Source organism: Hydra viridissima, unplaced genomic scaffold (assembly GCF_058129835.1).
Source record: "Hydra viridissima isolate aposymbiotic clone 2 unplaced genomic scaffold, HvirCarnegie_v1 scaffold_3, whole genome shotgun sequence".
In the NCBI taxonomy this organism is placed as follows: domain Eukaryota; kingdom Metazoa; phylum Cnidaria; class Hydrozoa; order Anthoathecata; family Hydridae; genus Hydra; species Hydra viridissima.
This window is the reverse complement of record NW_028324302.1, coordinates 14,106,492-14,132,653: the sequence shown is the minus strand read 5'-3', so window position 1 is coordinate 14,132,653 and position 26,162 is coordinate 14,106,492. Positions and strand designations below refer to the sequence as shown.

Below are 26,162 nucleotides of genomic sequence, written 5' to 3'. Positions count from 1 at the left end.
TATACTAAAATTGATAAAAATTGAAGGTAATTTATATTACCAAACTGTTATTTTTGTGTCTAACACTCTTCATGTCTATTTTATCAGAAAGATAGCTATAGTTTCCATAGCCGTGATATGTAGGGTAGCCATCACTTCTCAAGTTCACACCGTGTGCATAGACAACATTTACTGGCTCATTAAGTGAATACATGAAATCTTCACTCCCGACTGGAACAAGCAAACTACGATTGTATTTGCAGACAACGCTGCCACTTGGCAACACATAAGTTTCCTCAACCGTAATTCCGCTCACGAGCCGAGAAAACATTGGCTTTGTGTTTGACAGACCGTGCAAATTAGCTAACGTTGCCACGGAGTTGTTGTTGAAACAAATCTCTCCTTTAATGTTTTCCTAGAAGTAGAAAGCACTTTCAGAACATTGCTAAGTCTGTTAACACATAAACAAAACGTATCATATAAATGCACATCTAAGATAAAACACATCATGAGTTAGACAGAGCTTCTCATACCATCTTTTGGTTCTTGTTTAAGTTGTATGTTTGTGCGAAACCGACCCATTTTCCATTGGTTGATAGGGTAATCAAGAACACTCCGTTGATGGGATCAAACTTATACTTAACAAGAACATCGCAGTTATCACTAGACGTACAATCTTGCGGGAGAAGAAAGCAGTCAACAGTCTGGTAGCAATCTTCTGTTGTTATCTATATTCCAGAAAACATTATTAAGCATGTAAAAAACATTTGCAATGACTTTGCCAAGCAGAAAAATTACCATTGATGCTTGCGATTTACAATAACAATTCTGCAGTAATTCGCTCAAACAATTGTTTATAGTCATTTAGTAAAAAACAAAAATGACTAAAAACCTTTCTATCTGGTAAGAAATTAAAGATAACTTATATTACCAAATTGTAAGAAGAAATATTGAAAATAATTGAAGATAGTTAGCATTAAGCTTAATGTTAAAATTTATACTAAAATTGATAAAAATTGAAGGTAATTTATATTACCAAACTGTTATTTTTGTGTCTAACACTCTTCATGTCTATTTTATCAGAAAGATAGCTATAGTTTCCATAGCCGTGATATGTAGGGTAGCCATCACTTCTCAAGTTCACACCGTGTGCATAGACAACATTTACTGGCTCATTAAGTGAATACATGAAATCTTCACTCCCGACTGGAACAAGCAAACTACGATTGTATTTGCAGACAACGCTGCCACTTGGCAACACATAAGTTTCCTCAACCGTAATTCCGCTCACGAGCCGAGAAAACATTGGCTTTGTGTTTGACAGACCGTGCAAATTAGCTAACGTTGCCACGGAGTTGTTGTTGAAACAAATCTCTCCTTTAATGTTTTCCTAGAAGTAGAAAGCACTTTCAGAACATTGCTAAGTCTGTTAACACATAAACAAAACGTATCATATAAATGCACATCTAAGATAAAACACATCATGAGTTAGACAGAGCTTCTCATACCATCTTTTGGTTCTTGTTTAAGTTGTATGTTTGTGCGAAACCGACCCATTTTCCATTGGTTGATAGGGTAATCAAGAACACTCCGTTGATGGGATCAAACTTATACTTAACAAGAACATCGCAGTTATCACTAGACGTACAATCTTGCGGGAGAAGAAAGCAGTCAACAGTCTGGTAGCAATCTTCTGTTGTTATCTATATTCCAGAAAACATTATTAAGCATGTAAAAAACATTTGCAATGACTTTGCCAAGCAGAAAAATTACCATTGATGCTTGCGATTTACAATAACAATTCTGCAGTAATTCGCTCAAACAATTGTTTATAGTCATTTAGTAAAAAACAAAAATGACTAAAAACCTTTCTATCTGGTAAGAAATTAAAGATAACTTATATTACCAAATTGTAAGAAGAAATATTGAAAATAATTGAAGATAGTTAGCATTAAGCTTAATGTTAAAATTTATACTAAAATTGATAAAAATTGAAGGTAATTTATATTACCAAACTGTTATTTTTGTGTCTAACACTCTTCATGTCTATTTTATCAGAAAGATAGCTATAGTTTCCATAGCCGTGATATGTAGGGTAGCCATCACTTCTCAAGTTCACACCGTGTGCATAGACAACATTTACTGGCTCATTAAGTGAATACATGAAATCTTCACTCCCGACTGGAACAAGCAAACTACGATTGTATTTGCAGACAACGCTGCCACTTGGCAACACATAAGTTTCCTCAACCGTAATTCCGCTCACGAGCCGAGAAAACATTGGCTTTGTGTTTGACAGACCGTGCAAATTAGCTAACGTTGCCACGGAGTTGTTGTTGAAACAAATCTCTCCTTTAATGTTTTCCTAGAAGTAGAAAGCACTTTCAGAACATTGCTAAGTCTGTTAACACATAAACAAAACGTATCATATAAATGCACATCTAAGATAAAACACATCATGAGTTAGACAGAGCTTCTCATACCATCTTTTGGTTCTTGTTTAAGTTGTATGTTTGTGCGAAACCGACCCATTTTCCATTGGTTGATAGGGTAATCAAGAACACTCCGTTGATGGGATCAAACTTATACTTAACAAGAACATCGCAGTTATCACTAGACGTACAATCTTGCGGGAGAAGAAAGCAGTCAACAGTCTGGTAGCAATCTTCTGTTGTTATCTATATTCCAGAAAACATTATTAAGCATGTAAAAAACATTTGCAATGACTTTGCCAAGCAGAAAAATTACCATTGATGCTTGCGATTTACAATAACAATTCTGCAGTAATTCGCTCAAACAATTGTTTATAGTCATTTAGTAAAAAACAAAAATGACTAAAAACCTTTCTATCTGGTAAGAAATTAAAGATAACTTATATTACCAAATTGTAAGAAGAAATATTGAAAATAATTGAAGATAGTTAGCATTAAGCTTAATGTTAAAATTTATACTAAAATTGATAAAAATTGAAGGTAATTTATATTACCAAACTGTTATTTTTGTGTCTAACACTCTTCATGTCTATTTTATCAGAAAGATAGCTATAGTTTCCATAGCCGTGATATGTAGGGTAGCCATCACTTCTCAAGTTCACACCGTGTGCATAGACAACATTTACTGGCTCATTAAGTGAATACATGAAATCTTCACTCCCGACTGGAACAAGCAAACTACGATTGTATTTGCAGACAACGCTGCCACTTGGCAACACATAAGTTTCCTCAACCGTAATTCCGCTCACGAGCCGAGAAAACATTGGCTTTGTGTTTGACAGACCGTGCAAATTAGCTAACGTTGCCACGGAGTTGTTGTTGAAACAAATCTCTCCTTTAATGTTTTCCTAGAAGTAGAAAGCACTTTCAGAACATTGCTAAGTCTGTTAACACATAAACAAAACGTATCATATAAATGCACATCTAAGATAAAACACATCATGAGTTAGACAGAGCTTCTCATACCATCTTTTGGTTCTTGTTTAAGTTGTATGTTTGTGCGAAACCGACCCATTTTCCATTGGTTGATAGGGTAATCAAGAACACTCCGTTGATGGGATCAAACTTATACTTAACAAGAACATCGCAGTTATCACTAGACGTACAGTCTTGCGGGAGAAGAAAGCAGTCAACAGTCTGGAAGCAATCTTCTGATGTTATCTATGTAGAAAAATATATACATACATACATATATATATATATATATATATACATATATATATATATATATATATATATATATATATATATATATATATATATATATATATATATATATATATATATATTTTTGTAGAATTTCCGACGTTTTTGCCAGGAAACAAAAGCTTTTGTATTATTTGCAGTCAATGAATTTAAAAGTAGCATTTTAACTTTAACATTTTAGCGAAAAGATTTATAGTCATAATTTATGCATGAAAATTTATAGTTTAGAATTTAAATTGAAGTTACTTTTAGCTTCTGAGAACATAATGGAATTTTTACAAAATTAACATAAGAGTAAATTATTCGTTGAAGTAACTAATTTAAGACATTATACTAATTTGTTTTTATTTTAGAATAAAAGATTTTTCTTCTTTAAAATACATCAATAATAATTATGTACTCTTTTCTTTGGATATTTTTTTTAAGTTCTATAAAAGTTAGGTTCTAGATATTTAGGCGGAAGAAAGAATTACAGCAAAACAAATAGTTTACATATTTGTAAATGATTGTTGAAATAAGCAGAAATATGCTGATCTTATCATTTTAAAAAACATTTTCATGTTAAGATGTTCAGTCGAAAATACAATTTTTATTTGTGCATTCTTTAGAAAACGTAGAGAATTTTTTTTCTTGCCTTTTGTATTTTTTGGTAAAAACAATTACAGAAAAGAAGTTCAACTAAAAATATAAAAACAATTACAGAAAAGAAGTTCAACTAAAAATGTATAAGTAAGATCTTAAAAAGGTTTATATCTAAATTATAATATATTTATATCTAAATTAATATGTATATATCTAAATTAAAACAAAATAATAAAATAAAGCATTCAGTAATAAATCATAAGTCAGAGCTACACCGTGCTTTCACTAAGCCAGATAATTTTAAAAGAAAATTTTATGCAATTTACTCAAGTTTCGCGTACCCCTAAAACTTTCATGATTCAAAATAGCTTGTGGCTACACAAAGAATGACGTTTATGACGTGTACACAAAGAATGACGTATTACATATTTGGTGCAAATTGTATCAAATACAAAAAAGTTTATGACAGCAATTTAAAACAAGTTTCGTTAATATTTATTTTTTTCATATACACCTTGTACAGAAAGTTTAAACGCACTTGTTTTTTTGTAAATTATGGTAAGTTTGGACTGGTGCAAAGAGAAAATCTGGTGATGGGTCTTCATTTTTTGTTTTATTTTTTTCTTAGCCAATTATTAATTAAGAAAAAAACACAACTTTCAAAGAAAAAAACACAAAATCTTTTCTGAAATGTAATATGAAACACAAGAAATCAAAAAATTGATGAGAAGAAAGTGCAATAAAGTTTAAACGCACTTAGTAATTTTTTGTCATGGAAATATGTTAATATGGGATATGACCCTCGTTGTTTTTGATACATGCTTGTAATCGGCTTGGAATTGATTCAATAAGATTTTCAATCATCTTGATTGGAATTTCAAGCCACAATTTTGTTAGTTCTTTTTTAAGCAGTTCGTGACTTGTTATTTGCTTTTTTGTAAGTTGATAATCCATCCAGCTCCATAAATTTTCAGTCGGGTTTAAGTCAGGTGATCGTGCTGGCCAAGTCATGAGTCGAATATTAATTTCAACGAAATAATTGGTAATTGAATGTGCTGTATGACATGGAGCATTGTCTTGTTGAAATAACCAGTTTTGATCAGCCTGGAACAAATTGCAACTAGGGATAAGCGAATTTTCCAAAATGTCACGATACCCATACTGGTTCAATCTTCCTTCGTATATTTTATGACAGCCAACGCCTGAGCCTGATATGCATCCCCATATGCCGACAGAGCCACCACCTTTTTGAATACGTCTGTGTATGTGTTGCTTCAAATATTTTTCCGTATTTTTGCGACGAACAAATCTTTTGTTTTTTCTGTTAATAATTTCAAAAATCGAATCATCGCTAAAGTTAATTATTTTCCATTGTTCCACCGAATAATTTAAACGCTCTTTGCACCATTTTTTTCGCTTTAGACGATCGGTTAACGACTACATAGGCTTTCTTACAGCATGAAACGAATTTAATTCTTTTTTGCGTGATAACTTACTTACTGTGGTACGACTAACTGTTTTGTCTGCAAGCGAACTATTGACTTCTGCAGTCAAAGCTGACACTCCTGCTTTTGGGTTGCGTCTGCTAAGCGTATAAAGCATGTTTTCATCGCGAGCTGACAGTTTTTTTGGGCGCCCAATACGAGGTTTATCATCGACACTACCAGTCGATAAGTAATTTTTTATTGTTGTACGAACGCTGAATTCAGAAATATTCAAATGTTTGCCAATTTGTCGATTGCTCATTTTCATTTTATGCATGCCAATTACTTGCCATTTGATTTTCGATAAGACAGCTCTTTCACCCATGAAAATATGATCTTTTTACAAAGTTTTATCAGTTGAAAATGGCTGTAGGTTGAATCAAATCGTAGACGCAGTTTTTTTTGCAAAATAAAATAAGAATAAAGATGCAAGTAGAATATGCTAACGATAGCAGGCTTTTGAGTGATGAAAATGCAAAAGACTGCAAGAAAAAACCAATCAATTAACTAGAGTTACGAGTTTTCCAACCAAAGTGCGTTTAAACTTTATTTCAAAAAATTGAAAGGACTTAATTGCTCCGTTAATTTTCTCATCATCCTCCACCTTCTTTATGGTGTCCTTATATATATTTTTTTCTCTAAATCGATAAATTAAACCATTAGTAAAAATAAACATAAAAAATTCGGACCATATCTCATCAATTTATCGGGTTATCATTTCTTAAAAGAATTATAGACGTTAAAAAAACAAGTGCGTTTAAACTTTCTGTACAAGGTGTATATTTGCTTACATCTATTACATAAAATTTGAATTTAAAAAACTTTAAACGATTTGTTGAAAACATTGAGCTATTTGGGATTCTCAGACGCCATTTCTTATGGTGAAGAGCGCAACACAAACCTCTGCTAAAATTAATATTTGTATTACACACTCGGAGAGCCCTAAAATGTGCTACCTTTTTATCCTTTTTGTTACAAAACCAAACAAATTTTGTACGCTTACAATAAAATGCGCTGATAAATCCTGTCTGTTTTATCCAAGGTCAAGTGTTGTAAAAAACCATTTTATTTAAATTAAAAGTAATGTTTAAAGGGAAAAACCTTGGCCGTCATTGTATTAGATAAAAATATGAATTACAAAAACTTATTTAATTTTCATTGTGAACTTCTACAGTATAGGGAAGTGATCCAGGGAGTGCGATGATACTATTCAACGATAATACTGTTCAACAATGATACTTTTCTAAACTAGATTATGGATATTGACAAATTTTGCTAAGATTATGTTAAAATTCTGTGCAGAATTCAAAGGGCCTTGATTCCATTATTTTCATCTTTTTTTTTTTTTTTTTTTTTTTTTTTTTTTTTTTACAAAAAATTAAAAGATTACGTCAGTTATTTCTTGTTTATTACATTAAAAGCTTTTTCTATAAAGTTTTTTCCTTTGATTTTTCCAACTCAGTAACTTACTGAATTGAAAAGCCGTTAGTCGAAAAAGATCGATTTTCCTCGAGGTGCATTTTTATCTAATGGAAAAGTTGTTGCTCACCAGTTCAAGGTACGAATCCGCGCTATTTTTGTAATGTGATGTCTGGCTACGTCGGGGCAGAAGAGAGGCAACCTATGCTGATATTAAACTTGTTCCTGGAAACATATTTTACATCAGCAAGGTGCTTAGCATCCATAATATTTTTTAAGCCTTTCCGTAGTTCATCAATTTAAAAAAAGTGTCGGTTGAATTTCATTTCTTTTATTTTTTATTTTTATTTTCCTTCAAATCCTTTAATTCGATCAATTAACAATCATAATAAAGGACGAGTACTCCTATCGAGCAAGTGCATCAAGTTTCGGTCTACGTAAGTAGGGGGGGGTCCAAAATTAACTTTTTTTAGATTTTTTGTAGTTTAACCACTTTTTCTTAATTAATTTTTTATGCTGATTTCGAATTTCACAATTTTTTTACTTCATTATCAATATTTAGCCTTCTACTTCAATTTTTTAAAAAGTGATTATTTTCACAAAGGAATTTACTGTTAAATTAAATGAAATCATTATTATTTTCAAATATAAGCGATGTAAAACATATAGTAAATTTTTTTTCATTTTATTAATAAAATATGTAATCATTATGCCTAGTTATAAATAACACAAAAAATTAGACATTGCACATCATTAAGATAGTCTAATATTAATAATAATTTGTTTCGATCTCTATTGAAAGTGCAAAATAACTTTGTGGAAGTCATCGTAGGTGATTGTGGATTGCTGTGATGACTTTCCAAGTAGAACCTTCAAATTAGTAGCATATTCTTCTATAGACATAAGACGGCGCTTTTTTGTATTTTTATCAAAAATCATGATTTTAAATAGAGTTGATTTCCGCGGCAATGACCTACTTGTATCTCTAAAATAAATTACTTCATTCTTCAATCGTTTTTGGCATTTTATCCGATCTTACTCTTTTTCAATATATTCACTTACATCTGATCCACAAGTAAATGGGCCGCCTTGTAGTTTTAAACAAGTTAAAATAGAATTTCTCCTGGACGCCTGATGTAAAGCTTGTTGTTCTTTTTTAGTTAAGCCGCTTTGTCTCAGCTGAATCTGTCGCTGGTTCCAACTATATTCTATACTTTCAATTTTTCTAACAATAGGACCCATTTTCCGAAATAGCTCTAAATTACTTGAATCTTCATTTCTTAAATTATTTGAATATTTAAGAACATTACCACGTGAAACTGTTGAAAGTGACGGTTTTTTTCGAAGTCGATTGCTATGAGTTCCACACTGACGCTCAAGTTCAATATTATTTGTAATTGCTTTATCAACTCCAACGAATGATAAAAAAGGTAATACTCATCAGGTAACCGTTCATTGTTTCTTTCTCCAAACCCATAATGCTTTCCTCTTTGGTGTTGAAGAACTATAGCTAAACTTTTCCGAACTATATTTGCTAGAATAATGCAATCATCAAAGTTCTTTGATGCGTATTTTCGAACTACATCAACAACTTCTAAGCCATAATCTTCTTTAATGAGATTTTCAAATAGTCTCTTTGATACTCCTTGAACACATGGCTCTTTAAATTCAAAGAATTGTTGATTTATGACATCATTAGATAAGCTTGAATGCATCTTGCTAAAGAATATTTGCAGTTTAGAATGCGTGGCTTTACCTTTAGTTTTACAGAAAAATGGTGAAATGACTTGCATTCCAAAAGCTGCTACCACGACTAAAGTAACTATAATGTAATCAAAATTCATAGAATCTCGGACTAAACAAGCAAGTTTATTTGTAATATATTCATGTTGGTCCAAAAACTCCTTAAAGTCATCCCAGTGAAAGCAAACTATAGAAGAACATTTCGAAAGACATTCAAATCGAACATCTTTAAAATCAAAAAGAAAAATATCTTTGTTTTTACGCTGCATAAAAGTTTTAAATTCTTTATAATAATTCCATGGTTTTTGAATAAAACTCGGACCAAACAAGTTTAGTACCCATGAGAGAAAGGTTAAAGACAACGTTTCCGTACTTTTGTTAATAGATATATCTAACAGAAAGCCTTTGAAAAGGTTATCCATATTCATTTCATTTTCAATTTGATTTAGAACTTTTTCAATAGCTCTGTCAAAACCTAAAGCTGTATGTGAAGTGCAAAACAGTTGACCAGCAGGAATTTCTCTATTGAGTATATCAGCTGTGACTTTAGATATTCCTATATTATGAACAGTACTGTCAGTCATATGAACGTCTACCTTCTGGTATAGTTCTTCTGAGGTGTATTTTGAGGCTTCCTGTAACATTTCGAATGTTGTTTTTATTCCATCTGCAATATTTGCTGTAGTTTCTGAAGCAATTGCTAATGTAGGCAAAGGAAAATAATATTCTCGGTTAATATGTAAACCAGAAGGTGCAAAGGTCCCAGCATGCTTTCGAGTGGTAGAGTCAGTTGCGTGAGTTATTATATCGCCACTATTTTTAGCTTGAACAACTCTGTCTGCAATCAAGCCAAGAGAATACGCGTGCATCTGTTTTAGTTTTTTACGAATGGCACTGCGTGTTGGGAGTGTGTTAGAATTAATAAATGTGTTCTCAATAGCTTCACAATTATTTTTATCGTACTTTGATGTACGGTCAGTTTCATCTGGAATTTTCCATTTTGTTTTAAAAATTCGATTGCCGATTACTTTCAGTGCAACTTGCATTTCCCTCATCAAGAATCCTTCTCCATCTAACTCTGCACATGCATGGTAGATATCACTTAAGACTAAGTTTTTTGATTGTCGCACATTAGGTGGAACATAAGTATTGTGAGAACTATCTTCAAACATTAATTTTGATTTTGATCTCGTCATGTATGGCTGTTTTGGTTCACTTACATCAACAAACATCACTCTCTTTTTTTTAATTGGTTCAGTGTCTTTTTCAAAGAACTGATATTCATTTTTTGTTAATTCTTTTTCAAGAAATTCATCTTCATCTTCAAATTCACTTAACTCACTATCATCATTATCAACGTACATTGTCTGATAAACTGCTGTTTCATTTCTAATCTTTTTCTCCATTTTTCTTTTTTCATTAACAACTTTTTGATGGAAAGTTTTATCAACATTTTGACAAGTAAAATTTCTGTTACCACGCATGTTTTCTAGATACGAGTAGTCTTCAGCATTCGTTGAAATACCGAAAAACTTCTCTAGCTTTTCACGACGTTCTGGATTAAAGCAGAAAACGTCAAAAAGTTTTTTAAGGGATTCGTTCATAGAAATACATCTACTTAAAAAACTATCACCTTGCTTGTTTTTGTCAACACCTTTTAAGTAGCGATATTCATTGATTTCACATTGCAGACGTTTTAAAATGGCCTGATATGATATTGTGTAGATATTACGCTCTGTCCAATGACTTTCTACTAACTTTGCAACTCTTCGACAAGCACTTTCAAAAGATACTTTATTGTTGACTTCGTTAAAGACAAGTGCAAGAACATCTCTGAGTAAAGGCAACTTTGTATGATAAAATTTATCAACTACACGGAGACTTTCTAAAGGAGTTTGTTTATTTTGATTTAAAACTAGTTTGTTATTACGTCTTGTTACAATTTTTTTCATTTTAATTGATATCTAAATTTAGTTAACAATATTAAGCTATTTTTTAAGTATATAAAAATTTTACGTTTTAACAAAAAAAGTTTTATTACATTTTTTTTTAAGACGCAACTATTATTCATTTTAATTAAAATTTATCCAATCAAAATTTAAATTGGATAAATTTTAAAATAAAGTTGCGTAACTTTATACGCAAAAAAACCGCTGCAAAGATTTTTCTTTTATATGTTTTTTTTTTTTTTTTTATGTATCTTAAAAAATGTTTAAATAGAAGTAGAAGGCCAACCACAAAAAAATAGAAAAAACTGAATTGTTTTTAAAACTTTTCTACAAAAATTAATTAAGAATAACTGGTTAAACAAAATATATAGAATTTTGGACCCCCCCTAACGTAAGTTTCTTTTTTTCAGAAGTGGTACGAATATAGGTATGCTTAACTTCGTTCCAGGGACTGTTTTAATTGCATTAGTTACATAAAGACTGTGTAAACGCAGTCAACTGCATAGAGCGCACATTGCAATAATTGATCGAATTAAAGGATTTTATATATATATATACATGGCCGCCGAGAGGGGGTGGGTGGACGGGAAGATTCCCGGGGCCCCGCGTGTGTACAAACAATTTTTTAAAGTATTTTTTAAAATGTTTAAATAGTTTTGACTTCTAAAAGATTTAATTAACTTTTATTTTTCATTTTCAATGACCAGAGCATGCTTCTTTTGGTCCTGGGTATGTAATTGATCATAATGAGGGCCCCGAAATTTCTCTCGGTTGCTATGTATGTATGTATATATATATATATATATATATATATATATATATATATATATATATATATATATATATATATATATATATATATATATATATATAGTGCCTGTAAGTTTTCAAATGATAAGAAACCTTATGGTCCCAACGAGTTTACCACTAACACGCGATACTGTGTCAAGTTTAATATAAAATGATTTTTTTCTAAATTTCTCCTTGATAGCAAATCTCAGTATGTTAGCCTTGAAGTCTATAAAGTCTATTGAGCCTTTAAAGCACCATCTGATACGTTGCCAAGTGAAGAATAACTGTGGCAACAATCTTTCTAAAACCTAAGCAATTCCACGCGTTGAAAGGCTTGTTATTCAATATTTTAAGCACACATCTAAGTTTTATATATAACTTTCTCACTGATACAAACCTTTATTTAAGAATGAGTCCATGAAGATGAGAATGATACTCAAATAATGGTTATCTTATAGAGAAGGTAGATGGTTCAGATGAATTGCAGCTATTTCTGATGCTACCAGTAAGATAGTAACTTGTGGTAAGCAGAAATTATATGAGGATGATAGATGCTGTAAGGAAGAACCATTTTTTGGGGGAATAGCTTTGGAAATGATAGTCCAAAAATTTTACTTAAGCAGCAGTTTCAAATATTATTTTCTCATAGTAGAACCTCAGATAGTGGTGAAAGAAACCAGTGTCATAAAACAATCGATCAACACTGATACCACGCTGTGCAGTATCTTTATAAACATAATAACCTTTTAAAAAAGTTTTTTTCTAATAATGATAAAGTATTCAATTTAGAGTTGTTTTTGTTTGCTTTACGTTAACGCCTCTAAATCATGATTGATAAACAAATGTTGCAATATTTAAGTATCAAATGTTCATCGCATAGAAATGTAAAATATATTTTCAAAAACTTTACCTGATGAACCCTTATCTCCTTCATATTTATTTTATCAGAAAGATAGCTATAGTTTCCATAGCCGTGATATGTAGGGTAGCCATCACTTCTCAAGTTCACACCGTGTGCATAGACAACATTTACTGGCTCATTAAGTGAATACATGAAATCTTCACTCCCGACTGGAACAAGCAAACTACGATTGTATTTGCAGACAACGCTGCCACTTGGCAACACATAAGTTTCCTCAACCGTAATTCCGCTCACGAGCCGAGAAAACATTGGCTTTGTGTTTGACAGACCGTGCAAATTAGCTAACGTTGCCACGGAGTTGTTGTTGAAACAAATCTCTCCTTTAATGTTTTCCTAGAAGTAGAAAGCACTTTCAGAACATTGCTAAGTCTGTTAACACATAAACAAAACGTATCATATAAATGCACATCTAAGATAAAACACATCATGAGTTAGACAGAGCTTCTCATACCATCTTTTGGTTCTTGTTTAAGTTGTATGTTTGTGCGAAACCGACCCATTTTCCATTGGTTGATAGGGTAATCAAGAACACTCCGTTGATGGGATCAAACTTATACTTAACAAGAACATCGCAGTTATCACTAGACGTACAATCTTGCGGGAGAAGAAAGCAGTCAACAGTCTGGTAGCAACCTTCTGTTGTTACCTAAAGAAAATTGTAATCGATTTTATCGCTCCACTCGAATACCTAAGACAAATTTAAGCGTTTTTAAATCTATTTGAATACATTAGGAAATTAAAGGCGTTTTAAATAGACTATTTGTTCGTAATCACGAATATGATGTAACTTAGCACATTTGAGTAGCTAGAGCTCATATAGAGGAAAATGAATAGTAAATACTGCTCAAATTTAAAAATACTGACAACTCACCTTTTGTGTTCCTGCAGAAAATGGTAATAGTAGAATTGAAACAAGTATAATTGCGTAATCCATGATTTTTCCCAGCGAATGATTATGAATGTGCAAATGATAATAATTTCCACGAGGTTTTATTATAAGCAGAAGTATTTTTAAAATCATCAAATATTGATTTAGAATGACTGACGGTTTTCTTCAGAATGTTTTTGATTGGTGATTTTATTATTTTACGCTTTCTTAAATGGATTTCACGTGATGTTCATTAAAAGCTCTCATGTTCTGACATTGTATTTTTTTTGCTTACATCTAATAAAAAGAAAAAAAAAAAAAAAAGAAAGTTAAATGAATTTTTTTTTGTTATTTGAAGAACAACCTGGGAAAAACTACAGAAGCCCAATTTCACAAATTTTCGCATTTGCATTTTTTTCGTCATGTACTGATGCTTGCTTGTTATTTCTGCCAATATACAAACGAAAAACAGCCGCGATCAACACGTTTTAAAATGTTTCACGTTAAAGGCTACTGAACATATAATTCCATTTTTCTCAAAACCAGAACAAGAGAACAATTCAGGGTTTTCCTCTGTTATCTTCATTGGTTGACGAGTTTTTCCAAATTGTCGATCTATTTGCTCAAGTAACTCCGAATTGTCAATCAAACTAATAAAATTTTTACCCGAAATATAACCTTCTCAATATGTGTAAGAATGAATTTTAAAAACATCAAAGCGATGTGTTTTCAAAGCGAAATGCGAAATAGCAAGCGATCTTTTTAAAATATAACAAATAATCGAATACTTTGAAATATTGCCATAAACACTCCTCGTGCGCTAAAGTCGATTGTTACATTAAATGTAAAAAAAAAGGTCAAACAGTTGTGAATATTTTGCTAAACGATTTGAAAATTTTACTAGCAATCAAGAGGATTTTGAGAGATGTTTACGGTTGAATGCGCATTTGAAACTCTGTTGTGTAACTCAAGCATAACGGACCTTTAAGAAAAGGTGGGGTTTGCTTTCATAGATCACAGGGCTCTGATATGTAAGTGCAAAGCATAATTAATGGCTTGTTTTAGAACTTGAATTGAAAAGATATCGAGAAAAACTTGCCTGAGTACGTGTTGTGTTCCATTTAAACATGATAACTTGGTAGCCATTTTTCTTTTGCATCAAATCTGCACGTAGTTCAACTATTCATTAAGAGTGTTTTTATTTATTTCATCTTTCGCATGTCAGTGAAAATGTGAGTGAAAATGTGAGTGAAAATGATGATTTATGGTTTTATGATATCCATCGATTATCTTAAAAGTCCCTAGTCGCATGATAAAACCCAAAGTGAAGCATGATTTAACTAAAAAAAGAAAAAAATTTCTTGTAAATAGAAAACAAAACTATAAAAGTATAAATTTGTGGAGAAACCTCTCAAATAAGTGGGTTATCCGTCCAATTTATAAGCTGACTTACAATTATATTTTTGATTCATTGTAAGTTATCTTATAAATTGAATTCTTGTTGAATTATTAAATAAAATGTTTTTCTAGTTTAACAGAGGCCTGTGAATTATATATCCGAATAGAAAAAAAGAGATTTTTTTTTAACGTTTATTCAAGTTCTCCATCAAACTATAATTACTTAAAAATTTAAGTTTACCGTAAAAATTCATGAAACAAAATAAATAGTCAAAGAAATAATAGGGTAAAGTAGTCTAATAACGCGACCCTTTTATATTTAGTTAATTATTTTTATGTTAAATTCTACACTTTTGAAAAAAAATCTTTTTTTGTTTAGGTAGTATAATTTTCTAGTTCTAGAAATATCATGGATTTATTGCTCACACCTAAAACAATTTCAAGGAAATATCATTTTTCTTAAAACGGTACTAATGGCGATATAAGCCTCATATGTGTCCAATATCGCCACCCACACTTTTTTAATATTTCGTTATTCATAACGCAGATTACGTTAAAGAAACGAATAAAAAATGAATCATTCATAAAATCATATTATTTGTTTAACTTTTTATTACAAATCTAATCGTTTTGTTACTTTCGCTACTTGATGCACACCCTACTTTGCACAAAGTGCATAGGCCACTTTTTATGATGCTTCCTGTGTCACAGTGCTCATGGAACCAAGTTTTACATCCGACGCATTGAATTCAATCATCTTTTTTTCGTTTATCGTTATAAAAGAGTCCGCAATTACCACAAAACGTATCTTCGTCATTCTTACTACTCTTTTTCGATGATTGTCAAATTTTTTTTCCAATTATGTTTCTTGGTCATTTTTGTTTGACTTGGCCTGGGCGTTTCAGTTATTTTGTCCGCAACTAAATTTCGATCGACAACAACAGTTTGCACATTTAATGATCTTCTAGTTTTTTCTTTTCTAATTATTTTAGGTGATGGAATTATTGAACGGATACTAGATGCAGTGTCTGAAGATCCAGGTTCCAAAGTACTAAACTTGTCAACATCAGGATTTTTGACGTTTATGTGATTAGAAATTTCACTGGGTGCAAAAGCTACTTGGGGGATAATATTATGGTTGAAATGATAGGTTCCTGTTCTGAATCCTGATATGGTATTTGCTGGTGTAGAGGTACGCAACCACGCTTCAGTAAATAATAGTGGAAATTGCAGTTTTGACAGTGATCGTCCAGGAAAGTTTCTTCGGAAATTATTAATGGAAACATTCCAGTAAGTTTTTAATGGTTTGAAAACGCTTTTGTCCAGAGGTTGAAGTTCGTAACCACAATGCGCTGGAAAACAAAGCATATAGATGGTTAACTTTTCGGCTTGCTCTACAGCAATATCCAAATGACTACGATGTCCGTCGAAAATCAACAAAGCTTTTCCTGGTAATTGGTGCTGGTTAAAATGACGCAAAAAAGTACAAACTTCAACATTAAATTACAGTAGTTTAAAGTAAATTTGAGAGCAAAAACATTAAATTACAAGCTTCGAATGCAATTACAACACATAGTCACAAAATCACAATATCTAAAATCAAAATAAACATGTGGGGTTATTAGCCCTTTCCAGTCTGGCGATATTGGCCAGAAATGTTTTATGTAAAACGGGTTTTTTTTTTGTTTACATAGTGAACATTGCTTACATTCAAAAATCAAATAACTTGCTCAAAACAATCAATAAAACATTGTTTTAAGCAAGTATAAATAGAAACAATACTTTTTTGATCAATGATAAAAAAGAATGGTCTAAAATCACGCTCTCTAAACTGTATAGAATAATTGCGAATGACTCAAAACCACAATAAAATGGGCGAAAGTTCAAAAAATATGATGTTTTATAACTAAAAAATGGTTTATCTAAGAAGTTCTGACAATGTTTTCTAAATTGCGCCACTAAATATTCTTTATGCCAACTTTAATAAATGAAACGGCGATATAAGCCGCCGGCGGTATAAGGCTACTTTACCCTAATGTACAATAAATCAAAGTTGGCACAACAAACAAAAAAATAAAAATAAATCATTAAAATAGCCCTTAACTTAAAACGTGGCTTTCTTATTACGTTTGATTAAAATAGGTTTTCACGAGCGGAGGCTAGTTTTAAAGGCGGATATATACCCTACCTAATTCGTGTGAGAACCGACTGGTTCAAGCAAATGAACTATAAGGAATTTTTAATGTGAAAAAAAGTATACATCAAGTTATAAAATGAAGCTTTTTTATCAAAGTCTTTGTCTAAATTGCATGTTATGCCCACTAAAATTGCAGCTTTATTTATAAGTTCAATTTTTTTGATTAATGATAGTCTTCGAAGAGAAAATAATATAAGAATCAGAGGTCATTGGAAGAATATTCAAAAAATAATGAAATTAGCAACAAGTAGGGTAGAGCGGCGCTAGTTGAGCATAGGGGCAAGTTGGGGAACTAAAATATTTCAAAAACTACGCATCTAATGACAAAACATCTAATGGATGAAAGATAGGTATATATAATAGTAATACAATGCGCATCAAATGGTTGTTGGACCGCGGTCAAGTGAGATGTAAGGCACTTTTTCGATTTCGGACCAAAAAAGAAAAAAAAATTTTTTTTGCTACTTTTCTCTTAAATTTTTAAAAAAACATTTATCTGGCATCACTTAAGTGTTGATATTTTACCCATTTATTTGACTTTCAATTATACTTAGCCATTTTTTCCTAAGTATTAAAGCTCTTTTTATAACCTAACTTTTGTGTCACTTACTCTAGTCGCGGGGTAAGTTGAGCAGGTTTGAAAAATTGATTTCTCTAAACAGGAATTTTTGAGTCAACGTTTTTTTTTGCCAATATACCCACGAAATACTCTTAACAATTTAAAATGATATCTGAAATCCATTTTTTTAAAAAAATATGTAAATATGATTTAAAACTGCAAAATTTTTGCTTCTTTTTAAAATATTTTTTCTTAAATATTACTTAGTCAATAAAAGATATAAGTCAAAAGTTTAGAAATAAAAATTTTAACTTACTAACTTAATTTTTAACTTACCCCCCACAGCTGCTCAACTTACCCCGCTGGGGTAGGTTGAGCAGCTCGGTGAACTTTAGGGAGTATTATAGAGAATATTATAATATATATATAAGAATATTAAATTATAGCTATAGGGAATATTTTCTCAAACAAATCAAAAAACGCTTTTTTTTTTCTTAAGCAATTTTTAACAGACAAAATTTTTTTAATAGTGAATATATTGATGAATTCGAGAACATTTCATGAATTGTGTTCAAATAGTGGGTTATTTTTTGCCAAACATTTATTTTCCACAGAATCATATATGTACTCAAAACTCATCAACGTGTGGCTTTTTTAAATTTTTGCTCGTTAATTTTTTTTCTTCCATTTTTTTTAACTGAGTATTTTTGACCATTAAAGTCACAAGTGTGATTAGGTTTTTCCAACCATCCTTTTTTTGCGCAGTATTGTATATATGAAAAAAAACTCAACCGTTCAAAAAATTCATTAATATAAACTTTGATTAACGTGGAATATCAAACAAATCTTTATTATCTATCCATGAGTTGAATGATTCTGGATAAACAAACCATTTTACTAAAGACTTTGTTTTTGTTTTTCAAAATACCTTCCAAATTCTAAATACATTTTGTTTTGACTTTTGCATTTCTTCCTCATAAAACGTTCCGACTATGTTTTCACGATCATAACCTTTAATCTTATATGTAAATGGATTAGTATTTTTTACTTACAGATACTGTAAAAAACTTCTTCAGTCCATCTTGTTGTATAACCCTTTTCGAAAATAGAGTTAGGAGAAAATATTAATGACTGCCAAAAAGCATTTTATACCTTAGTTAAATTTGGAGAATGCTTGCATATCAAAAAAAAAATTTCATCTATAACGTTACCAATAACTTTTCTTTTTGCATATTTACTTTTCACTTGTTTATGTAATTAATCAGCCAATTGAGACAGGGGAGCTTGCGAACCACGCTTGGAGCTGAGCTCTAACTCGTTCGAAGCCATGGTACTTTGTATGAGATCCTTCGAATCAATAGAGCCTTGCTTTTTTTGATGATATATTCATACCCATTTCAAATTTCATCTTTGTTAAAATAATTTATTCAACAATAGGTGTATCCAACTTTTCTCCAAACAAAGGATTATCAGTACCATCCATTCCTTCCAACATTTGCTTATCACATACATTATTAGGAGTGGTTGTGTCTTCAGTAGATAGATAGCATAAATCATAATGATATGCAGCATTATCAACTCTATTTATATTTTCATTCGATTTTTTTGGTGTAAGATCCTCATTCAAACTTTCATTTAATTTCGTACTTTTTTCGTACTTAAATTATGACCAGGCAAAAAAGCATTTCAAACGGTAGCTTGTTAATAATAGAACACACTTGTCCAAAATGGGAAATAATTACTCAGAAGCTTCCCAAAAAAACCCTTTGGAGCGAAGTATCTACATATGTTCCTGATTAGAAAAATGAAAAAAATGAAATCCTTCATGACCGTCCGAGCGAGAAATTTTAGTTTTAAAATGTAAGAAATTGCGACAAAAAATATTTTTTTGCAATCAAAAGAAAACACATTTTTTATTCACTAAACATTGATCTACACTACATAACAGATCCCTGATGCATGGGTAAGTCACTAAAATGTTTAAAAAACTTCAAAATCAAAAGTAAAATGATTGTTTAGCAAGTTTAATTTTGATTTTTTTTAAAATGATTTAACAATTGTCCACTGTAGATTGCTTTTATTCTTTTTATTCTATGAACACATAACAAAGAAATAATGTGAGAAAACAATGTACTCTTTAAAAAATTGAGTTGGGGGCAGCTTTAATGTTAGTTAGTCAAGCTTTTTTGAAAAACTAAAACATAAATAAACTGAAACAAAGAGACGATGTTTTCTTGATAACTTTGCATTAAAGACGCTTGCTGTTGAAATCTACTATGCAACTCAGCAACTTTTCTGGATAGTCTGGATGACCCAGAGGCCTTTTGTATCTCTCCCAGTGGGTTCGGAAACTGTGATGAAGTGCTTCTGTTGTCTGTTCGCTGAATGGTCCAAGAGACTTTTTGTGACGATCAATGAAATCCTTAACATGAAAGAAGACAGTGTGGACTTTTGGACTCACACTTACTTTTGGCAAGGAGAGGAAAGCCAGTTGAAATTGGTCAATTTTCTTTGAGCAGTTTGAATCCAGATGATTTCCAAAGCAGGCATTCACAACTGCATCAAACTTTCTCAAAGTGTCGATGAATGGAAAAACATGAAAAGCTGAACAATTCTCTGCTTGTCTTTGAAGAAGGTCAACATTTTTGAGGAGTTTGCGGCATTCATTCCCAGCAAACTGCCCTCCGTGAAAAGGCTGTTCTTTGATATGAAGAGCTTTAGGCCATTCTTCAGCCTCAGGCCAGGAGTCCGTTAGTGCCTTGAACAGATGGTTCACTACACCGAGAAGGAGATGTAGCTCCATTGGTGGTATGATGTCAAGAACAAGTGCATTGTCAGAAAAATCCAAGAGGGGCTCATGCACCACATTCTGAAATTGTTTAGCCTTTTTCATGTCTAAACCAGCTGCTTTAAATGAGGCATAAGATCTTCTGATGGATCCAAAGGTTCGAAAGTTACCATTCTGTGATAACCTATTGTGGTCAATGTCACACCATGTGCAAGGGTGTGAGCTGGCATGTGACTGAAGCCCACACACAAGGTTTGCCACCTTCAGGTCACTTGAAAGAAGAAAGTCAACTCGCTCAGAGCAGATGAGAGATAGTATTGTTCTCAAATTCTCATAGTTTTCTGGTACATCCTCTGCTACAGCAACAAGAAGTTGAGATTTCACACCACTGTCTTTTGCTGCAAAAGATGTAAGTGTCTTCTTGTCTGGTGGAGCTTGAACTTGAGAAATCAATTCATCTTCTTGAATCCCAAGGCTAACCTTGAGGAAACCACCACCACCGTCAATTCCAAGCTTGACTATGTGCTCTTTATACACTTGTCTTTTGAGCAAGACATCATTGAGAAGTTCAGAGAGATTCTTGCAGTGAACCACAATTTGTTTCTTTGTCTGAGACTTTTCATGTGTCACAGTTATGTTTGTGTGAGTGAAATGTTCAGATAGTTGTGTACCTATTTGATGGAATTTTGCCCGGAATTGAGGTTCAACAACTCTGGCTTGTGCAACATGGTTCAATGTTGAGGCCAATTTTTTGACGCTTGCATTAGACAGCCCTGTGTTTGTCTGAATGTTTGCAAGGTCTTGGGCTTTTAGAACTACTTCATCACCAAAGAGTCTTTTTGCGCTTGCTGCACCTGTATTAAAAACATTGCTATGAGTAGGAGCAAATTTTTCACATAAACAACCAAGTTTTCTTTATGGAAAGTAAAGTTTAGATTTGAACTGCAAATTTTATTTGTTAAAGGTTTTTTCTTTTGTAAGAGACAAAGACAATGACAAAGTTTTAATTACTATCAGATAAAAGATTTGCAAGTTACTGTTACCTGGAGTAATTGGCAAAGGTCGCCCACCACCACTTTGTGCTATTCTTAGGGTTCCATGAGGAGAAGCCTCTTTAGATGAAATGACTACTGAAGCAATCTGTTCACTGACTTTGGAATCTTTTGATGCCAACATCTTTATGTTATGCCTGAATGTGAACTGATTGCATTGATGAGGTACTCCTCTTCCAATTAAGGAGAGGCAATCAGAACATCTTCTTTGGTCTTGGGATGGTAAAGGCTGTTGTGGCATTTCAAATGGGTGCTTTTGCAATGCTTTCAGGTGTCCAATTTTGCAAATGATGCAATCACACTGCTGTCCTCTTGTCTCAGGCCTAGGGATGACAGATGAGAAATCAAAAATGGGAGGGACAGAGACATTCTCACCATTTTTCTTTCTCCTCAGAAGCAGCCTGCAAGAATCACACATTCCAAGTGGGACTCGTGTGTCACAAAAGTCAACATCCTGAGAAATCAGACTCTTGACTTGGTCTTTAAGAAAACTTGTTAGCTCCCTAGAACATTTTTTCATACAGAGGAGACAAACTGACTTCCGACAGTCTTCATGATTTTTTGCTGAGTTTGGCATTTTTGAGTTGTGCATTCCACAAATGAAAACATGAATATGTCATTAAAATGCCTTTTCCCGAAATTTGGTTCAATATTTTATTAGGGATGTGCCACTAATACTTAAGAACTGATTTTTTCATCAAATTTTGAAAAAAAAAATTAAAATTTTTTTTGGCAAAAATCTTATTTTTTAAACTGAAATTTCTCGCTCGGACGGTCATGAAGGATTTCATTTTTTTCATTTTTCTAATCAGGAACATATGTAGATACTCCGCTCCAAAGGGTTTTTTCGGGAAGCTTCGGAGTAGTTATTTCCAATTTTGGACAAGTGTGAGAACTTAGTATTGATCCACCCTTAGACTTTGAGTAATTTGACTAAAGAAGAGTCTTTGGCAAAGTTCTTTCAAATCGAGTTTTTACACTACCACACTTTTAATCTTTCTCTTTTCATGTTTTTTGAAAGTTTAAATTTTTTACCATTAGGTTCAGTAACTTTTTTAAATTTCATGCGATACATTTTTATATACAATATATTTTTTATCTCTTATACTTGTAAAAAATTTCGTATTCAGAATTCTCTTAATTGTGAGGGCGGCGTTTTTTTTTTATATATATATTATTATTGTTATATTATTACTATGTTTTCTTCTTCAAATAGAGGGGAAGGGGAATGGGAAGTTTGGGTTTGGTGTTATGTTTGGATTAGGTATATGGAGGTTGGGAACGAGGTAGTGGTCTGGGGAGTACTTGGTTAGGAAAGGGCTAGGTTTGGGAATAGTTTGGTTAGGAATGGGCAAGGTCTAATCAAAAAAGGCTTAACTTAAATTCGCCGTCCTCAGTATATTCAATAATATAAAACTCAACAATTGTTCTATTAATGTGTAATGGTAAGCACTCTTATATTTGTGTGACGTAAGTGTAATAGCGCGGATATGCTAAGGTGCGCGGTAAAGCATCAAACTTTTCAATAACAATATTTAACGCAGATAGTAATAACAACAATAATATTAATAATCGAAATGCAAACAAAAGTACTTACTACTGGTTCTTCTTCTCTTACTTATTTTTCTTAATAAATATTCTCAAATATTCTCATCAATATATATTCTCTTAAAATTAACTCATGCAAATATCAATAAATCAATACAGATAACGCTTATTTAAAGTTACTCAAATATCTTTTCTTACCAATTCTTCTCGTAAGTTTCTCTTTAAAATCTTCGTAAATACTTCTCATAAAATTCTCTTTTAAATCTCTTACTCTTCTTAACTCTTACTTTGCCATTTTAAAACCTCTTCAAAAACTCTTAAAAACTCTCTTCAGAAACTGTCCTCCCAAAAACTGTCTTCTTTTCTTTTTTTGAGCTTTTTATAGTTTTCGGTTGTTTACCGTTTTGCTACTTATTCATCATTTATTTATATGACAGGTTGAATAAGTTTCCGTGCGTACATCTTTTCTTGGTTGTTGTTATTTTTTTATTTTTCTTTTCGCTTTATCGTTTATTCATATGACAAATTCAATAAGTCTCTGTGTGTACGTCTTTTCTTGGTTGTTGTTGTTTTTACTTTTCTTTTCGGTATATCGTCTATTCATTTGACAAATTCATTAATTCTCTGCGTGTACGTCTTTTCTTGGTTGTTGTTACATTTTACTCTTCTTTTCGCTTTATCATCTTATTTATATGACAAATTCAATAAGTCTCCGTGCGTACTTTTTGTTGGTTGACTCACTCTTTTTTTTTCGAATATTATATGCTTGAGTCGGGTAAAACTTAAAGATAATGTTTACAATTTTATCATTTTCCCTCCTCACATAATGTTTCTACATGCCGAAATTGAAAACAGATTATAGGATTGACTCCAGGCGTCATTCTAAATTTTTATAAACATCGTGTTATCTTGGTATTTTTTAAGTTCGATTCTAACGATTTCATATAAACTAAAAGTGTCTTATATTGGATCATCTTTTTTTTAATTCATTTTTATCGTGAATAATCCTTTCTTTAAGCTCAAGTAATTCTCGTAAAAAGCGAATGTCATGAAACAAAAGTATCATGAATTATACGGAGGTGAAAGTGCTTACACAAGGGTGTTCAAATTTAACTTTTTTTGCTTTGAGTAATTGAGATCATAAAGTAACCATGATAAAGTTCAAACATTAATTTCCATAGTTTTTCCAAAAATAGAATTGTTGATTGTTGCTTGTTAAAGTCTTTTTCAGCCTTTACTCTCATGTCAGCATTTAATTCTATACATTACCTTAACCATGGTCTATCATTAATTTTTACTTCTCTATGAATCTTTACTTCTCTATGAATCTTTACAATTCTTAAACCATATTTTATATTTACTTTTAGAGTATAGTGGTGAACAATATATTTCTTTTAATCATTTAAGTTAGACCATTTGAATTTTGATATGTTATAAATTTTGGAAATTCATCTTTATTATATTCATCTCTTATATACTCATTACATTACCTATCATTTCATTTAAATGTGGCCAATATTTTACCTTACATTCTCTTAATATTTTCTTTAACACTTCTAGCCTTACCATTTTTCTTGTAATTATAATTTTTAGATGTATTATTCAATGAAAATAATAAATCTTAATTATTTTTTTAACTCAGTTATAATTCATAAGATCATTCGGATCCTGTTGATTGTTCCAACCAATACACCGACCTATATTCCTCTTTTCCAATCAATAAATCAACTTAAATTTCTCTCCATCAGATTGACAACTGAATGTCAATCACTAATAACAACTACAAAAGCTTGAGTATCTGCTGAAACATTTTCTAAGAAATAGCACTTGATGTGAATATCAGTTACAGATGACTTTATTCTTTCTAATAACTTGCTTACACCAAGAACAAAGATTGGGAGTAGAGTTCAGATTATTATATTTAGATTTGATACAAGTTCATCTATATTATAAAATTTTGAACTAAATGAAACAGCATCTCCATAAATAAAAATCTTCATAAATACAAGATGGGCTTGTCTTACAGCAAAATCTAAATTTCCTGCTATGGTTGATGCTGTTGCTGTATCTTTATGCTATAACTGATAAAATGCATGAGATCTTAAAAAATGATCATCTGAATATTTTTTTAAACCGAGCATAGTTTTACATCTACCAGGTAAATTCATTTTTTAGATTCAAAATCTTGACTTCCTAGTTAATATTTGATATTGCTAAAAAGATACATTAAACCATTGTTAGTAAGAGTAGCATTATCAGTATTGGCATAATCAGTACCATGAGCTTTAGATTATCTTTTTTCAAGTATAAGACCTCTCACTTGAATGAGTATACATATCTTATAATTGAAATTTTATACGTATACGTACGTATATATACGTAATATTATACGTACGTATATATATGTAAATTACCTATATATACGTAAATTTTATACGTATACGTACACCAGCCAGGGCTATTCAGTTTTGTACCATTTTCTGGTTCATAAGATTAAAACTCACTCGAGTGAATACTTTCGTCATTAAAGACATTTCAGTGAAACTTAAAATGTCCATTTTATTATAGAAAATATATTTTTATTTCTAAATATAAAAAAATATTTTAAAAAAATATTTTGAAAATTATTTTTAAACTTTGGAGCAATTTTTTGTTTGTCATTAATATATACGCTTCGAAGCTTAATCGAGCCAAAAGGTTTCAATGATTTCATCTTCTTAGAAAACTTATTATCATATAGTATAGTTATTTCTCCAAATCCTTTAGATTTCAGATATTCATTCACAGATGCTTCTATTTCTTTCATATTTTTCTTATTCTGCTCTAGTACCTTTACAACTGCCTTCTTATTCATATTCTGCATCTGTAACTTCTAATACGTCACATCCTTTAAAGATAATTTCAGCATTCTTAATTTGTATTGATGATGCATTTAAACTTTTAAAATCACGACATTCCATAATTTTACATACGCAAGAAAAAAATTTTATAACATTTACAATTTTATAAAATTTAAATGCTCTACATCATAACCTTTTATTCTAGATCACTTGGATTCTTGTCGAAAGTGCAAGACCGCACTGGACCTATCCAACATACGTACTAACTTTCCAAAATCAATAGCTTTCTTCATACCACTTCAGTCAATCAATGAATTAATATCTGCTTAACCAGTCTTGGGTCT

General features: G+C 31.5%; 2 protein-coding genes across 4 annotated transcripts in view; both read right to left on the bottom strand.

Moving 5' to 3' along the window:
- Positions 1 to 23,675, bottom strand: part of LOC145202089 (uncharacterized) — a 32,450-nt gene extending 8,775 nt beyond the window's left edge. For 2 of the 3 annotated variants that reach the window (XM_090083459.1, XM_090083460.1), the window contains exons 1-13: positions 23,177 to 23,332; positions 14,536 to 14,776; positions 13,440 to 13,733; positions 13,020 to 13,214; positions 12,557 to 12,901; positions 3,438 to 3,632; positions 2,966 to 3,319; positions 2,463 to 2,657; positions 1,991 to 2,344; positions 1,488 to 1,682; positions 1,016 to 1,369; positions 513 to 707; positions 41 to 394 (exon numbers count right to left, since the gene is read on the bottom strand). In XM_090083459.1, the coding sequence (XP_089939585.1) occupies positions 41 to 394; positions 513 to 707; positions 1,016 to 1,369; positions 1,488 to 1,682; positions 1,991 to 2,344; positions 2,463 to 2,657; positions 2,966 to 3,319; positions 3,438 to 3,632; positions 12,557 to 12,901; positions 13,020 to 13,214; positions 13,440 to 13,589 (2,886 nt within the window). In that variant the 5' untranslated portion in view covers positions 13,590 to 13,733; positions 14,536 to 14,776; positions 23,177 to 23,332. Of the gene's footprint in view, positions 1 to 40; positions 395 to 512; positions 708 to 1,015; positions 1,370 to 1,487; positions 1,683 to 1,990; positions 2,345 to 2,462; positions 2,658 to 2,965; positions 3,320 to 3,437; positions 3,633 to 12,556; positions 12,902 to 13,019; positions 13,215 to 13,439; positions 13,734 to 14,535; positions 14,777 to 23,176 lie in introns of all 3 variants that reach the window. The other variant, XR_016451285.1, reaches the window with a different exon arrangement.
- LOC149891117 (uncharacterized) lies at positions 19,474 to 22,393 on the bottom strand. Its single transcript, XM_090083461.1, has 2 exons — positions 21,422 to 22,393; positions 19,474 to 21,232 (listed from the first exon to the last, which is right to left on the bottom strand). The coding sequence occupies exons 1-2, from the start codon at positions 22,020 to 22,022 to the stop codon at positions 19,839 to 19,841; spliced, it is 1,995 nt and encodes a 664-aa protein (XP_089939587.1). The 5' UTR covers positions 22,023 to 22,393; the 3' UTR covers positions 19,474 to 19,838.
- Positions 23,676 to 26,162: the final 2,487 nt, after the last annotated feature.

What these genes read in the sequence shown, in the direction of transcription:
- LOC149891117 (XM_090083461.1), bottom strand. Translation starts at nt 22,022, where the DNA reads ATGCACAACTCAAAAATGCCAAACTCAGCAAAAAATCATGAAGACTGT. An exon ending in ACCTTTGCCAATTACTCCAG is followed by an intron (nt 21,233 to 21,421) that starts GTAACAGTAACT and finishes TTTTTAATACAG; the next exon opens with GTGCAGCAAGCGCAAAAAGA.